This window comes from Pieris brassicae, chromosome 3 (assembly GCF_905147105.1).
Source record: "Pieris brassicae chromosome 3, ilPieBrab1.1, whole genome shotgun sequence".
In the NCBI taxonomy this organism is placed as follows: Eukaryota; Metazoa; Arthropoda; class Insecta; order Lepidoptera; family Pieridae; genus Pieris; species Pieris brassicae.
This window is the reverse complement of record NC_059667.1, coordinates 14,722,000-14,740,821: the sequence shown is the minus strand read 5'-3', so window position 1 is coordinate 14,740,821 and position 18,822 is coordinate 14,722,000. Positions and strand designations below refer to the sequence as shown.

The following is an 18,822-nucleotide window of genomic DNA, read 5'->3' as shown; positions in this document are numbered from 1 at the left end:
ACACTGTACTTGAAATTTTACCTACGTAGCTTCGACCGTCGTTTGTTCATTCATGAATTTAACTCACTCATTGAGTTCAATCAATACTTGTTCGACACAGAAGGCTAACTGACATAAACAATTATCAGTAATGTTAACGCGTGAAAACGCTTTCGCCCTTCGGTCATTAAAATATCTTGAATCATAGATTAAATAATCAAAATGACGTGAGGCACTCAGAGTAGTCCATTAAACTATCTGAAATGATAGCATTTGATTAAACAAAATATCTAGTCAAGTCACCTACATCGTGAATATATATTAGTAATCGTGATAAGTGATACCCATGAACACTTGCAATGTTAGGGGGCTCGCAAGTGCGTTGTCGGCCTTTTAAGTATTTGTACTCTTTTCTTGAAGGACCCTAAGTCTAATTAGTTCGGAAATACTTTAGTGAGCAGCTGGCTCCACATAGTGGTGGCGGCAAATACTGCCTTAAAAAACGCTCATTTGTGGAACGACGAACGTTGAGGTAATACGGGTGGGTAATTTCGTATTCTGCCTCGACGTCCGATGATGAAACTCAGCTGCAAAGACAAATCCGTGTGTGTCTAAATTCTATATCATATATTAATAAAGCCGTACGTCGCGACTATCTGTGCGCGATAAACTCAAACACTGCTGTGCGGCATTTACTGCGGTTTTTACCAATGTCTAGAGTGGAGGCTTGATAATTGATTGGTATATAATTCTTAACGTTTACGTGTCACGGTAAACAAACATCTAACCGTGCGTGTTTTGGTAAGACTTATGTAAACGCTAATTTAAAAAGATACATCGACATCTTGAATAGTTTTGAAATATAAACATTGATCGTATTATTTCTCAAATGTTTGACTCCGGCAAACTTTGTCAACAATTAAGGCACTTGTAAAAGCATCTGGATTCTCAGAATGATTCAATAAACTTAAATCCCAATGTAATAATTTTATTAAAAAATTATAATAACAACTTGACGGTATTTCATCCTAAATTTCTCTGCATATAGTTGCGTGATTCCTAGGGCATATGTTTCGCATCAATGAACAATCTTGTTAGAGATCAAGGGTTCGGAATATATTAAATCCTATATATCAACACAGATGCACTCTCTGGTCTCTATTGTTAACATTATGATCCCCGTAACAGACAGAAATCATAAAAGCAATCACAGAATAAATATTATAATATATAATAATTAAGCCCCGTTTATTCATTAAAATATTCAAATATATTTACAAAAGACCTACACTTTAAGTTTTGTACAATTTTTTTTCAAGGACTTTTAATAGAGTAAAGGCCAATCTAACTGGCTTCATCTATCTCTATGGTGAGGATTTTTCTACCAATCTTCCCGAGCAACATCTTTAAGCTCATCAGACAGCCATGCAAGAAGGCAAGGTCTCTTTCCTTTTCCTGGTGGCCCTTTTCACTTTGTTGGCCTGTTTGTCCTCATCATCGTCGTATCATTGTTAATGCGAGCGGTGAGACCCGCCCATTTAAGTATATGCTAGTGCATCAATATATTTTGTTTTATTTCTTATTTATGTACTTATCTATTCCTCGTTGACAAGTTTTTAATTTTTTGTTTGTGTTTGACTCATCTATGATTGACTATCGTAAGAATATACATACGAACATAATTTTTAAGGTTTCTTAATACTTCTCTAAGGTAAGCTGTAACAGCATCGGTTACAAACTATCTTAGCCGGGTAAGACTTGCTCAATTAAGATATTTCAATGAAACTATATTTAATCTAAAATTATTGAGATTTTTCACTTTTAGGAAACTAATTATATTAGTACTAAGTATCATACGTAATATATGATATTTTTAAACTATCCAATTATGTATAAATAACCCCAAATAACCTTTTATGCTTAAACTTTTTAATTAAATCAAAAACAAAACTTGAATGAAATTTTTCAAACAAAATTTGTAATACAGTTTCTGTGTAGTTCTCTCGACTCCTAATTAAACTTGAAACGTGGTTTTAATGAAAGTAGGCACGTATCACTCATATCTTAAATAGGTTAATGAGCACAAACGGGCTCAGCAAAAATCAAGATGGATATTTCAAAGTTTTACACTTTTGGGTATTTGAATTATACAAATTATGCCTGATTAAAGAGCTTTTTAATCAACTTTATGTTTAATGGAGTTTTATAACATAAATAAAAGTTTCTATAGCATTTCTAACGATATTTTTGTATATAGCTGTTGTAATTTGATATATATATATATATATATATATTAGATGCTTAAATTTGGTCGCTGACCTCATAATTAATTAGACAACTGCGCTTAAAGTGATTGAAAATTAAAATAATTGCGTCAATTAACATTCTATGTTGTTTTACTATAGATACTTTATCTTCCTCCTTTACTTTGAGTATCTTTCTAGAACAAACCAACCGGTTACGGTGTTAAGTACTGACGCAATTAGTTCGTTGAATGCAATGGCGGACTCAGTCCTTCAGATTCAAGTATTTGGCTCCACAGATTTAATCCTCCCGGTCTCTCATCAATACCTCGCTATTGTTGGTGGAGTGATGTAGACGAGATGGATGGAAATTCTCTAATCAAACAAATCTCAACACAAATTGTTAAATTAGAAATGGCGAAAAATATAATGGGTAAAGCAGATAGGTATAACTTTAAATGCTAATACTTATCATTTACAAAGCCTATCAATATTAAAGGCAAAAACCCACTTACAACTGTTCACGGTTCTGAGTGTCCACGGGCGGCGGTGTTTTTCAACACCAGTTGAGAAGCAAAGTACCATTTTAGGAAAGGGCCCCTGCCCCTGCTGCTAAACTTATCACCTCAGACCTGCCTGATCGCATGGTTGATATGATAAGGCTCTAGCCCGTTTGCCAAAAAAAAAAAATATAATTTACCTGTTGTAACGCTGTCTGGTATTGTTATAAGATCTCTTTTCTTCCTCGATAATATTTTCTGTTGTCTGGCCCATCGCACTCTAGAGTCTGTCTCTAGCCGCCCGTGGTGATCATGAGCTGGTGTAAGAGATCGTCGTGCCACGGAGTTATGGTGGAAGTGAAAATGGTTGTCAAATATCTGAAAGGGGAAATTTGCATTGTCATAATAAGCTGTTTGCTTTTCAATCTGAATAATAATAATCTAAGTCTAAAACCGGAGATTTCTGTATTTGTTTAATTTTTCTGTCATTATTAAAAGCAGTGGGTATTTTTCTATTACACACGTCGTAATTTTTATTCATGACAATTTTTATATATTATCTCCTGGAAGGCTGGAGTGATCATTATGTAAATATAAAAGATTATTATTATACAAATAGGGTTTGAATGGTATACCTCAGAATTAAGTATATTTTTGGAGTTTATTTGTTGTTCAATCTTTGCTAAGAAGGTTTTGGTGACAAATGTTTTCTTTCGTTTGTCCGATTAATATATGGTTCGGTAAAGAGATTCCATTATCAGAAAATGAAGAGTAGAAAATGAATATCTATTTAAACCTTCAAGACTTAGATTTAAAAATAACTGGAAGGGTGAATAATATATACAATGTATAAAGAACAAAGGCAGACCCAAAATATACAGTGGTTATTCCTGCCTTTGGCGCTGTCATAATGGAAATTCTAGGCAATGTTTAAAGAGTAGTAGGTGAATAAAATTTATATGGCTGCAATGAAGACAAGGTAGTGCTAAATAATCATGTTATAAATTCACGTGGTGTATGTAACTATAAAATAAATCTTTTTGATTTTTTAGTTGTATTTATACGCTTATTCGAAGATATGGAACTGCATGTTTTATGAGAGTTTATTCAAAAATCGAATAAGCATGATAATAAAAGCTGATAGACACGAAATGTTTTTAATAGCAAGTCTGTGAAATATTTCTCTCAATTTTTGTACTCATGGTATATTGACAGCGCGTCGAAGTTTACGTGTAAAACTATTCATTTTAAAGTAGGGTTCTTTTGAGTTCAAAAGGGCGGATCCTTTTAGCTCCCTCGCTTCAGGGTCTATCTGTAAACGATACTGTGCAACGAAAACACAATTTAGGGAGCAAGGTAATAAATATTAAAATTGAATGCTCAAATAACTCTGTGACATACTTTATACTTTAATCTTTTCAAGTCTACACATGATCTATGCGATGGATTGTAATAATTTATTTTATTTATTAATAGTTTTTGGTTCGTATCTAAGTCACTACAGGAATTGGTTCACATAAGAAAGGCCTTGTTATCTAAATATATTTTACAATTCTGTAATAGGTGTAATACTCTAAATTTTCTGGATACGCAAAATATATAAAACAACCTGCGCCAGTACTCCGAAACTTCCAAATGCGATAGAGAAAGATTTTTGAATGCGATTTCGATGTAGTACTCTCAATTTCCACAGCGCTGTTATCGCAACCTTGGTATCGCGCATTAACATTGATCGTAATAGCAATTCCAAGTTAGAGAGTACCAATACTGGTGATTTTCAATATGTATTATAGACGTACTTTTTTGAATGTACGTAGATGAGAAATCGTTACTCAACAGACCATTATCGTCTTTAAAAGAAGTTCTTTCTTTAGCCGTTGTTCAGTGATGATTGCCTAGCTTGTACAATGTCGAACAATAGAGCCTTATAGGCTGTAGCAAATATATCTACGATCATACATGTTCTATACAAAGCGGGATTAGAATAGCCTGAGGCTCTCCGTATCCTCATTAGGAGTTCTTGCGGAAAAGCCGGATTTTCGTTGCTTATCAGAAAACATAATTAAGTTTGAATTCCGTTACTGTCAGTCAGAGTTATTTTATTAAGGTTAAAATATTCATATAAGTTTTATATAAAAATTATAACATATACTATATAAATGCATTTTTTTAAATCTAGTAATGTAATACTATGTTTATACCCACATATTTATTAAAGTCTCAGCAAAACATATACTATTCGAAATGGCCACCTTTAGCTTTAATACAGGCCTTTAATCTGTTTGGCCACGAGTCTATGGAAAATTTCGCCACTGCTTGCTCCAAAGATTTTTAAGAGAATCAATGTCTCCGTATCGTTTAGAGCAGGCCATATTACCTAGACCTGTAATTTGAAGTTTAAAGGGTTGACGTCTGGGCTAGATGTGGGCCAGTCTTTAGCTCTTATAAAGGCCGAAATGTTGGTTTCAAGGCAGGGCAGGGTAGTTCGTACCTTGTGACTAGAATGGTGCAGAATCCTGCTGGATAGTCCACGGTTTTTTTTCAAGTGTATTCTTATAGCTGACAGGTTTTACCACATAATCCAAGACTGTATCTTGATACACTGGCTGAAGTATTCACTTCTTCATAGAAATGTAGTTTGGTGAGTCCTTGATAAGACACGCTCCATCAAATCATCACTGACGCAGCATGATAACCACGTTGTACCTTTCCGACCACTTGAGAAGCTTATTTAGAACTATGAGCATACACTTTATCATTCTGCTTATTGTAGTGTTCTTCAATCGTGAAGTTTTCTGAAAACCGACGGCTCTATACCCAATTTGTGCAAGGCGTTGCAATCCTATTTTTTTTAACACCCCATTCCATATTATAATTTGATAATGTACACGAAAAAGTATGTGAAATGGCACAGAATGGAAAAAAAGTTTTTAAAATAACATACGTGTTCCAAATTCAAAATAATTATAAAGTTGAAAAAAAGAAAAGTTTTTATGTAACAGTATTTATAGACAGACCAGTACTGTAGTATCTCCTATGATCAACGTATTCAGGACGTCATTAGTGCTAACTGTCGCATTGCAGGACTTCGGCAAACCCAAGGAACCTTCACAATGCCTTCTGGGTGAGATGAGGTCTTCCACGAGTGAAATCTTTCACAATACAGAAACAGAATAACTTTGAGTTTTGGTGAGTTTCGTGCAAACCTATGTCGCAGCATATTACTCCCTTCCATACATCCTTACTCATTATTAACTTTAAGTATCGTATCCTATTAAAGATTTTAATATTTTTTTTGTTATAAGCTTGGAGAAGTGCAATCAGGTCATACTAACAAGTAGCATCCGTCATTACAGCAACACCAGCTGACACGCGATATAAAAGCCGCACTTCTATTATACGACCAGCCTGAAGGCAACGCATGACCTGCTAATAGTCAAAGAGCGTAGCAACATTTAAAAGTTCTTAATTAATTCTTAGCTCATAATAATTATTAATTATAATAATATTAATTCTTTGTTGTCCTCTTACATAATTATTTATTTATATCACCCATTTTTTTGGTAATTTTCACGTCAGTTTTGGTACCTGAAGAAAGTAGGTTTTACTGCTTATTCATTAAGCCAATAGATTCACTTATTTTTTGTTTATTTTTCAGCTCTAGGCATCAAGAATAGAAATTCGCGATATAAATTTCGAACAAAGAAAGAAATTTAAAAAAATGTGAATTTCTTTCTTCGGTATTATCTTAGACTATTGGACTACTTACTACGTCTTTACATTTCGGATCCTTTAAGCTTTCATGGGTGTTACTTTGTGCTCAGAAAGAATCTTTTATGTCCCTCGTTGGAAAATGTGGCACACTTTCAAAGAAACTAAAACGTGGAAATTAGTAGAAAAGTCTTAATGACAGTACCTACGCAATAATCTTACTAGATTTATTCTAGTGTACACATTAGTCGTATTATAATTCACAATTAATATATTATCAACTCGGATGATTTTATGATCACTGTATTTGCAAAATAATAGGATTAGAAGTTTATTTCATCTAATTGCGTCTTAATTTATCTGCCAGCGAACATTCCCGAACATTTCAAACTACGGTCACCGAAAAAGATTTCAAAAATATACAACGTTCCATTTCTAAATTCCTTAAAATTTAACTACGCGGTCCGGCGGTTACCATGACAACGGGGTCGTGTACTTCAAGCGTAAACAAAACACGGTTTCCTGAAATATGTTTCGCATCACCCCCTCTCGTTATTTACCTACCGATATCACCCTTGGGAAATTAAAAGGACTTTGGGTTTTGGACATTTTTCGTCCTGCCAAGTTAATAGAAAAGTATGGAGCTATAAATAAGAGTATGTTTCTTTAAAAGGATTTTTATACAAAAATTACATATTAGGTACATATCTGTTTCATGACATTCATCTTGGTACAACATAATACAATCACTGGAAGGTTGTTGGAGAATTTGTGCTCAAACCTGTATGTTTTATTGGACGTCTCAAGAATAACACATTTCATTCATATCTTCTAGCTTTTAAATAAGCTAAGAAATTATTCATCTTAACTCCTGGGCAATTGATTGAAATAGCACAAATTAATTTTTGCTTTGATTCGAAAATATTCAAGTCTTTAAACAACTTATTTTAATACATACTAATTATATCTTTATTATCAATGATAGGAATTTCTAATTTCTCAAATGTACAAACACACAAATTTATAATAATAGAATCAAATTTCATAGAACAATATTACAGATGATCACTTAGGCCCATGTTAGAGGCTAATAAGAAACCTCAAGAACGGCGACAAAACGTTTTCCGACCAAATATATTATTATTTTATTTATTAACACTTTAATAATAAAATTGACATAATTAAATAAAAAGGAGGGCAACTGACAGTATATACAAATAATTTCTTTTCTGACGTTCATAAGTGTACTTTTTTCCTATATGAATAAAGTTATTTTGACCTTGGCTTTGAATACTCAAAACATTTAATAATTCACTTCATCATGTTATATTAAATTTATATTTTAATGGTTCGCATTCGCGTAAACCGTAGACAAAATTATTTATTGCCAATGCCAATTGAAACAGTATTCTACCCGTTCAAACGATCGATGCAGAAGTCATTTAATGGCAACTGAAAATTCATTGGAAATGAGATCCGAAGCAAACGCAATGTAGTGAAAACGTGCGCTTTTGTGAGAGGCGAGGCTTTCACGGCACTGCTTTCTCCCCCTCTGACCCCCCATTCCCATTCAGACCGCGTGGCACCCAACAGACACATTTCTATCTCTTGTCCTATTAAGCACTATATTTGACTTTGATCTGTTACATCAGTTGTAGCAAGAATTATTTATCTTCGTAATAAAGAATTAGACTGAGATTACGCTTAGTTTTAAGTCCAGTTTAGTTTTGTGCTAACGACAAATTTGATATTTTTTAAATTTTAAGTACGATCTCGTCCATTCTCGCGGTACTGTTCGTTAATTAAGACAAAAATAAATTATCAAACTTGAGCTTCGTCAGAGCTCTGCTGAAACTTGATTAGTGAGTCATTTACACTCTAAAAATAAGTAGAAAATATTTAGAATTCCTGCACCATTCGAATGTGTCTGAATAAATAACATAGGCCCCATTTATTGATAAAATATTTAAAAAACAAAGCTTTCGGCCGGTGTAGCCGGGGACAGGCCGATAGTTTCAGCACATGACTCTACTGATTGAAGTGGTTCGAAATTCAAATATGGAGCATGGGTAAGCTATAGAAAGACTGTAGTAGCAATGAGACAATTATTGAGTATTCTTAGCACAAACAATTACTTATAATAAAATAAAAAATATATTAAATTTATTACATACAGCCGTTTATGGAGTAATAACCTATATTTAATTAATTCCTACGTCATTTTCAGTTAACTTTGAACCTGTTTATTTCATATTCAATTCATATTTGTGGAATCTTTATTAAACCCTACTACGTCATACATGTTAAACATTATATTGGAGTATATTTATATGAATAATGCCCGCAGATATACATAGATAGAGAACAACAAATTTTGCCTTTGTTCTCTAGATAGTAACAATGGGCATTATAAAAATATACTAGCATTTTGGCAACGTATCTTTAGGCAAATACTAGAATATGGGGACATTGACCTATGTATGTTATGGAGGCTTCACAGAGTTCAATGACACAACATTGTTACTATTAGTTTGCATGGCGTTAAGTGAATTAGCACGTTCTGAGGACAAGTTTAACGGAAATATACTCAAAACAACTCCTGGTGTAACGAGAACCTTCAACTTTAAAATATAATATTATTGTAGTTAAAGTATCTTTTTAAACAATAATTAAAAATCGTTACTAATGTTCGGAGGAGTTAAGCGAGGTAGCGAATTCATTTCATGTAAAACTTTAGATTTATAAGAATACTAATTAATTAAATATCGTCTCCTCCATTTAATATATTTAAGTTTTAACTAAGTTTAGAACAACAAAGTTTACCTCTTAGCAAACACATCATATCTGCTATATTACTCAAAAAACAATTACATCGCATGACTCCAATACAAACCCTAATTCAGCAAACAAGAAACATTCACATGAATAATATTTTTATGCATAAATCGTTTGAACTAACAGGCGAACAGTAATTGGTGAAATCCAATAGGGACGCCGAATAGAGATGCTCGAATTACCTTTACAGCTGCAAATACGATGCCTAATCACCAGAGTGGGAGCGTTACGATCTATGGACTCTAACGAGATGGGGAGTATACAATAAAGTTCTACAATCTACGAGTAGAGAATAAAGGGCATTACAATTTTGCATAATACCTACCTTACATACTACTTAGCTTACTATATATTACAACTGTACACTACGTATTTGTAAATCAATCTTATATGTGAAAGCATTAACGTGTGTAGGTAACATTCAAATAAACTAGCAACGAGAATTATTAAATAAAATCATCGATAATAATTAAATCAAAAATAATTAAATAAAATCTGTCAATCCGTTTTCTGAAAAACAAACCAATGGCATCACAATAGAATAGGGTGGCAGGGCTGGCAAATCATGCCACGGGCCCCAGACCCAAGAGGGCCACGAGATCAAAAAAATGTCATTTTTATTTCATTGTAAATGTATGCAAGTTTCCTCACGTTTCATTCACCGAAAAGGTAGCGAATAGTTGATGAGTGCATGCTTAGACGTACCTAAAAAGCCAACGGCGTGTGCGCACATATGATTGATCACCTCCTTGCCTATTAGAAATGATCAGAGAACAGATACCGAAATCCAGACCTAAAAAGGTTGTAGCCTCAATGGTAAAGTTAATGTCATAAAACATTTATGAAGTTATTATTATTAACAATGACGTCTAATGCTCGTAGATTTTTAATAAGAATGTTTCAAGGTATTCTTCACTTATGAAGAAAAGGAATAGTGAATGTATTAGGAATGTATAAAGTTTATCTAAAAGGTACAACGGTGCATCTTAAATCATTACAATTAAGTTCATTGCCTGCTACAACGTCCACATTGTAAACAGTTTACGAGGGCAAAATTTAGAAACTTAATATACTTAAAGCGAAAATTTACAGTTTCATATTTTATACGTGACATTTTCAGTTAGTGTTCATTTATAAAATTTATTAACATATTTAGCGCCTTCGTTGGACGTGCGTTGTGAATTAGATGCAATTCTCGACAAGATCTGTATAGTACTTACTTTATGTTTTGTCCTTTAGGTTTATATTAAATTTGAAATAAGAGGAATAAGGAAAAAGTAATCTACTAGTTATTAAATTTGATTATAAATCAGAAAACAGTACTTACAAGCTTTTTAAAATAATCTTTTTTTATACTTCCTTAATTTGATTCGGAAGATTATTCATTAAATTATATTATCAAAGCTTATTTCTCGCGAACAATTACCGTAAATCAAGTAAATTTCACTCACAAAACAATATAATTTTCGATATCATTACAGAAGCTCAAAGTTAATTATTTTAATACATTACTGTGAAAATGACCTGAAAATAACGCAATTTATAAAATTTGAACATGATCAAGTATGAAAATATATGGGTTTTCATTATATTTTAATACAAAAGAATGGATGACAGTGAAATATTGTGTTTCTAATATGTTGTGGTAAACATTTTTAGTAATAATGCTCCCTCAGAAATTCAAATGACTTTACTGGTTTACTTAAGAAACTATATGAGAATTTCACGTATTTCCTGACGGCTATAAAGTCTGTATATACACACATTATTCGTAAGAACTAACTATATTCTTTAGAAAAAGAACATACTCATCTGTCTTTTTTAAACACATCATACCTAAATATATTTGACAGGAAGAGACAACACATTACTTTAGCCAAAAGAGTGTTTTAACAACGATATCATGAGATATTAAAAACTCGTTTGGAACTGAAAACATAGAACTGCACAGAAGAACCAAACACACAAAAATAATATGTATATGTATATAAACATTTATTTATATCTTTTACTTATGTATTTAAAAAAGTTTTTTTTAAAATATTTTCTAAGTAATTCCCAGTCTACGTTGTCGTCGAAGGTTTTAAGTAACTTACGTAAATGGTATTCGTAACCCGGATGATTAAACACTATCTATTTCTTTTAATAATTTTTTGTTTGACATTTACAGAAAATTCTAGAAAGATGCCTCTTGACCTATTTATATAATTTATTTTAAGTTCATCTCTGTTACTTTTATTCCCATAGCTTGTTCAGTGTTATATCTGTCGTATCAATACATAGGGCAGTCGGTTAGAACATGTAAGACCATGTGCTACAAGGACAGGCATTTAAAAAAGGTTAGCCAACGGACATCACACTCAAAGCTTACATCTATCTAGAAACACAAACTTAAGAATAAAAACTGATAGTACACCCTTTTTTAAGAGGCAAACAGAACCAAAAAATTCTTAGAAACCATAAATATGTGATCTAAAAAGCGAAATAAATAATTAATTTAAAGCAATGTTTTGGAAAAGATAGCTCCGTGGAACTAAATAACAGAAATGTAAGGGATTCATTTGGATAAAACAGATGGTGGAACACGAATAGGAACTATTTCTCCGTTTACCGAAGCGTCGACATTCATTGCAATAATATTTTAGTTCATCAAGTAATAAATCAAAGATTAACATATATTGATCAAATATGCAAGTACAAAAAAGATGTGTTTGTAGAATAGGATGCAAACGGGCAGGAATCTCACCTGATATTAAGTGATACCGCCGCAAATAAATAATAAAACACACATTTATATATGCGTAAGTGAAGTGTGATTTCAACAGGTTTGATCGCTAATAAACTATTTATCCAAACCGTCCTACCAAAGACCTTTGCAGAAAAGAAAAAATTGAATTCAATATTATATTGATAAAAACCAGATATTCCTTTGATGTAAAGGGTATAATTTAAAAAAAATATTAAAAGTAAATCGAAGCTAAGAGACATTTCTGTGAAAAGAAATTCACCAAGCAAACTGCTGCTTCCAAGCAAAAACTAGATTAATAAGTACGAAAAGAGATGCTGCCTAATTAATGATGAAAGAAACTCGGCACGGAATTAAAAATATTAAAGTTTTCTTGTATCGTAATTAATAATTTTTGTACAAGTTTGCGTTTTGGAATGCAAGTCCACTACAAGTGACATTTGTACCTGATAAAGGTCATATTTTTTTAGATTATTTATTCTTTTGGATCTCTCACATCATTATATTATCACATCGTTATCAAACATATTGACGCGTATGATTCGTCGAGTTAATCTAATATTTACCGTCATTACATCATATTCTTTAAGTAGGGTATTTGATAGCAATATAATTTTAAACAAAACAAAATTCCAATTATTGAAATGACTTAAAAGGAAGGCAAATAATTATGTAAAACGTTCATCTCTCGTTTCGAAGTTATTAATTTCCTAATAGTTAGCCCAATTCGATTTTTGTTTTTTAAGAACTGCCGACACAGTACTTGTGTTAAAATTTTGTCATTCATACTGACAATGTTTATGTTTTTCACAATATTTTCAAAATTGTCAACGTTTGTGGGGGAAAATGAAAAAAAGGGATGAAATTTTATTGACGTTGTTTTCATCTACTTTAGACATATTTTAAGTTAGAATACATCTGGATTATGAATTAAATGATTAAGGGTAATGATTTTAAGCAATCTGTGTAAGTAAACCATCGTAGGGAAAAATAATATAAAATATTGTAAAAATGCAAGTAGAGCCTATAAATATAGACAATGTAAAAGGTTCATGAATAACAATCATTAGTAGGGATTCGGTGTGGACATATATCATATGAAGAGCAGTATAGGCTTCGTGGCTTCAGTTTGCGTCTGATATCGCTGAGGTTGTAGGTTCGAACCCCGGCAGGACCAATGTACTTTCTATCTATCTGCGCCTGTCTATCACACAATGGAAGGAAAACATTGCGAAGTAACGGGCATGCCTTAGACATACATAGTCGAAGGCATGTGGTACAGCCGATCAGCAACTTGCCTATTACAAAAACAAAATGTCAGAACACAGATTAAAATTAAAGTTTACGTTAAATTAAAACGGTAATTAAAATTAAAATATTTTTAAGCCTAGCTCTTACCGCAGCACCACTGGTTTTGTATAGTACAGTTATTACAGTAGAGATTTAAAGAAAGAAAGAGTTAAAGTGTAAAGTGTAAAGTCCTAGGTGAAGATATAATCTCTATATAATAAAAGGTTAACCAGTGAAACTTCTTTATCGGCGTTGGAAAAATATTACCGTCACATTTTTCTGTTACGCGCCATCTTTTTCTTGTCCCTACCACGGTTGATTCGAAGAGATTAGAAGCCATTTATCACAAAAATATATAATAACGATAACAATGATATAAATAATTATATTACAATTAATGAAATTCTGTAATAATCTTAGTAGTAATAAGGTACAATGAAATAATTGTATTATTTTTATTCAAGTCTATGATAATAAAAGCCTTTTGTTAAACTTTATCTTATTTAACTATATTTAACCAATTTCTGTAAAGTTGCATATAGTAGTTCATTTTTCAAAAAATGTCATAAAGAAGATTCACTTCCAACGTGTGTACCCTAGTACACGCACACATTTTTTTATTATAAGTTGTCTGCACAAAGACTTCATTTTATATAACTATCTAGCCTAACTTAAGACTAATAAGTAATATAAAACTATCCTAATGTACTAAAAATTATATTTAACAGAAAAAAGTGTCCCACTTCACTAATTAGTTTTGTTCTATTCAATCTTCACTCATGCCTAAATAATAATAAGTAATACATAAAGTTAATGAAATTCAAATGATTCATCTCACGAATTTAAATAAGACATTCTATGGATGCTATCCTCTCAGAAGTTAATATGAGATGTGAGGCTTTAATAGAATTTTTAAAGCGTATAATATCTTGTAATATGAGGGGAATTCACAAAGCACTCGGAGTCAACTTTCATAATAGATTCAAAGTACCTTAATGGAATAAGTAATCATCTTTGCAACGTAAACGGTATACGTACGTAATATGAAAACGTATAACAGATATAATTTACATGATTATTAGCGTTTAGTAGAGTTATTTGTAAAGTGAAGATGAGCACGAACATTAGAAATATTTAGTTATATTGTCCATAATTTAAGGGCAGTTCAGAAAATTGGTGTAAGTTACGTGCATAAATTAGACTAAATTGTAATGTCTAATTATGTTAAAGGCACTAGACGATTCATAAAAAATAAACATGTTCATATTTAGCTTAGGTAGGTTCTGTATATACATACAGTATCAGTTTGCTTTTTTGTATGGTTTTTTTTTTATATCGGATTAATAAATATATATTAACATCCCGCTACGACGTAGAGGGTATGTAGGGGCTCAGCTAATAAGTGAAAGATAGATAACGGATAATGTAGATGTCGCAGTAAAGTAGTTAAATCAGAGAGTTAATTGAATCTCTAGACAGTTAATTAAAGATCGATATTCAATCAAGTCGCTAGAATTTTGACTTAAATAAAGAAACGATGAAATCGTTTAACTATCTGTCTGACCGAAAGACAGCGTGTTGATTAATAACGAAAAATAAGATGGTAAAATAAGACTCCGCCATGATTATTTCATTTGTTAATATTATTTCTGTGTTATCGAAAAGAATTGAGAGCTTGGAAATTCCGTGTTTTGTTTTATTGTAAATGGTTAGGTTAGGTTAGTCTTGTTGCCTAGGAAACTCGTTAAACGTTTCTTTCACTCACTTTTTTGACGGAACTTTAGCGACTTGATTGAATATCGATCTTTAATTAACTGTCTAGAGATTTAATTAACTCTCTGATTTAACTACTTTATTGCGACATAGATTCTGCAAGTGTGCCGCAAGTGTAAAGCTTGGGAGGTGATTTATTCATAGATTTGAAATGCCATGCTACTTGGTAACGTCATTCTCTATCTGCTCCATGATCACACATGAAGCAATATTGATTTTTAGAAAATAAACTAAAGACGAAATTTTCGTATAATTTCATAAGATTTTAGTTTCCACTCATGCCTGAAATGTGTATAGCAAATACTTATCCCAGTTGTAAAATTGTATACATTTGTCTTTTGTTTTAAACTTATTTATTTTTTATTTATTTATTTATTGTTGTATAAGTGTTCTTAATATAAAGGTAGTTGATGTGGTGGAAACACAAACTGTGCACAGTTTTTCTATCCACCAGGACGTCGAACATAATTAAATCATTAACACACATATATATATACTAAGGCCAGTGACATATAAACTGTAAATTTATAACAATCAAACCATTCAAACGATTTAAAATTGCACGTAAAACGTCATAAACACATCGAAACTAAATAGGATGTTGAGTTTTGTATAAAGCAACAACGTGCATTGCAGTTCAGTTGATCCTAGATTACAACTTAACGACGCCCAAATAGAACTAAGCACTACATTGTAGTGTTGAGCTGGCTTTGTTTAGACAGCTAAAATGTGTTTATTTCTATAGAGCGTTAAAGCACTGTATAAATACCTGCAAACAACTAAAACTTGTTCTAGAATATTAACTATACAATTATGATTTCTGTTTTATATAAACATAAATCTTTGTCAAGTATAATGTTTACTTGCAAAGACTTGCAATTTCTGGTCACTCACTGCCTCATCTCCTGGGGAAGGTACTAGAAAGATCATCTACGCGTTGGACTGACCAGATAATGTCTGCCGTAGGAGTTTCACTCAATGGCAGCAGGATGACCTCTAAACGATGGCGAAACGTCGTGAAGCGCATCACACCTGTCCCTTCTAATACCACTGCTACAGCGATCACAACCACTCTGTCAAGAGTGTACCGGATAAAAAGAAGAAGTAATAATTGTACGAACGAGTTTTTGTGTAATGTACTTTATACAAAAGCTGGTGCGCAAATGATGTGAAAATAATAGTAACTAAGTTTGCATAGGTCGATTTTGATCGCTTGCATAGAGATTACGAGGCATTTGGCATACTATTGCCAAGATGAATAAATAAATATAGTTTTTTTTTGCTTTGTTATGTAAAGTCATTAAGTCATCAGTTATGTTAAAAAAAAATTAAAATTTTCCTCAAATTGTGGTTTACTTTTTATTAAACGTTTTTAATTATATTACCAATATTCACTTTCTATATTTTACGGTTTGCACTACTTTCCATACTAGATGAACTATTTTGCATCGTGACTCGTATAATGATGTACAATGATTTAATTATACTCTACTAGAGTTCGTTTTTATGATTACGTTTACTGTGTCGTCTTATCGTATTTGAACCGGATTTTACGCTAATTTCTGGCTCTACATATAATCTCTCTCGTATAATCTAATCTTACAAATGCTTGTAGTATTCACGGCTAAGAAATAGAGCGATATAATTTATTAATGGTATTACGTGATGCTTTTTGTTTCGATAGCTAATTTAGAAGTAACACATATCAAGTACATAATCTGGAGATGTGAGCATAGATAAGAAACGTGTAAACTCGACCTGAAACGCAAGATTATAATCTTCATATTTCCGAGAGCTATTTATATGGATGGAACTAAATTACATAAATCTCTATAGCGCCTACAATTCGCAATTTACTACTATTCAAGGTTTGGTTACGGTATGATCACTTTGTAAGATCGATCTTCATCAATTGAACTTTGTACTCTGGAGGCATCCCAAAACTTCAGATTTCTTATTACATATATATAGTATAACTAGCGACCCGCAGCTCCACAACGATAGAATCTAAATTTGTACCTTACTTTCTAAGACAGATCTTATAGTCAAACGTCTACTTAAAATTAATATCGTTTATTGTGCCATGACAATGATAAATCGGAGTTTAATTATAGATTTATTTCTTTTTTAACAAAATATGCTACCATTACAGATTACTCCAATGCGGCAACTATTTACACTTATATCACATACAAAGCAATACACAAAGAAAATAAAAAACGGTTATAAATTATTTACAAAACATTAAACGGAAATATTTACAAAAAGACTAACTATTTCGTACAGTAAGAGAACTGACGTGATGTAGACCTTTTGTCATTTCACTCAACAATTAAAAACGTCTGTTTATCTATGCAGTTAATCAACAATTTCCATACATTGAGCAGTATTTATGATGTATTATGATAGTTATCGGTGTGATATTATGATAGTCTTCACAAAGCACGCCGAATAATTGTTGTTTATAATCTAGCTACTTAGAGATTTTATATATTAAGATATATATAATTGTATTGTTTATTTATTGCCAGTTCTTCTCTTCTCTTCTACGCTCTTGATTTGAGAACTGGCGGTAAATGTAAAATTAGAAGCATTTAATGTATATTTATTTTTTAGTTCATAAGTGTACCTATATGAATAAATTATTTTTGACGTTGACTTTAATAATTGTAAATTTTTCTTAGAGGTTGTTTTAACCACATTATATTTACCTAAATTACATTAAAATATTATCAAACTGATGTAACACAATTAGGTGTAAGCTTAAGGTAATCCAGTGATAAAACAGTTAAAAGACAATTTATAAGTAAATCATTCGGAACGGCCAAAGTTCTACGTTTTTGTTGAAAGTCTTATTTATTGCTGAAGTTTGAGATGCAAGACGCATTTAGCATCCACAATTTGTTGTGAAATGGCACTTTGTTTGCTATAAAATTATTAAAACTTTATTGTGATTGCACCATTAAAAAATGAAATATTTTTTCAATATTTGAATGTTTGTACACTAATTAATATTTTAATATTCGCCTGGGCTACATAAAAATATAACTCTCTAGAGGCATCTATAGAAAAGCTTTACCATTTTCATTTTATATTCTATTGAACATTTGGCAATGTTTGGTAAAAAATCTGACCTGAATACCATACACACTTCAAAAACAATTTTTATTGCCGGCCTTTAAGGGTTCCTCAGCGCTGTAGAGGGCCAGACGTACAACTGACTTACACTTGGTCTCCTTACAGTGAAATTACACCATAGTCACTACAATGGGATTCATTCATATCCCACCAGAGGCAGAAAATAATTTTTAATTTCGCTGTGACTGGAAATCGAAACCTCTTTACGAAACCGCTTAGTCAGCCCTTATATCACTACACATAGCGAAAAAGCACATAAATTTAAATAAGTCCTAACTAAACTAATTTACGTATCCTATCCTTGTTCTATATATAAATAATCCTTAAGGTTATTCGTGCAGTTCAATGTAATGGAAATCGATTTCTAACACCGGCTATAAATATTCATTCGCAGTTAATACAATGTTACTCACTTTGATCCCCGTATTACATTGGATTAATTAACTGGATGCTATTCGTTTTATTGATGGACATTGAAAGCTTATACTGGGTGGGGATAGCAACTGGCCGTGTTAATATAATTCAATTATTTATTTATATCAATACCATACCTACATAATTATTATCTTAATGGTTACTACTAACCGATAGAACTACACAATAAAAC

General features: G+C 32.0%; 1 protein-coding gene across 5 annotated transcripts in view; it reads right to left on the bottom strand.

Moving 5' to 3' along the window:
- The window catches only part of LOC123706629 (furin-like protease 1), a 159,660-nt gene that overhangs the window by 32,048 nt on the left and 108,790 nt on the right, over nucleotides 1-18,822 (bottom strand). For all 5 annotated transcript variants that reach the window (XM_045655900.1, XM_045655898.1, XM_045655897.1 and 2 more), the window contains exon 3: nucleotides 2,923-3,100. In XM_045655900.1, coding sequence (XP_045511856.1) covers nucleotides 2,923-3,100 — 178 coding nt within the window. The remainder of the gene's footprint in view (nucleotides 1-2,922; nucleotides 3,101-18,822) is intronic.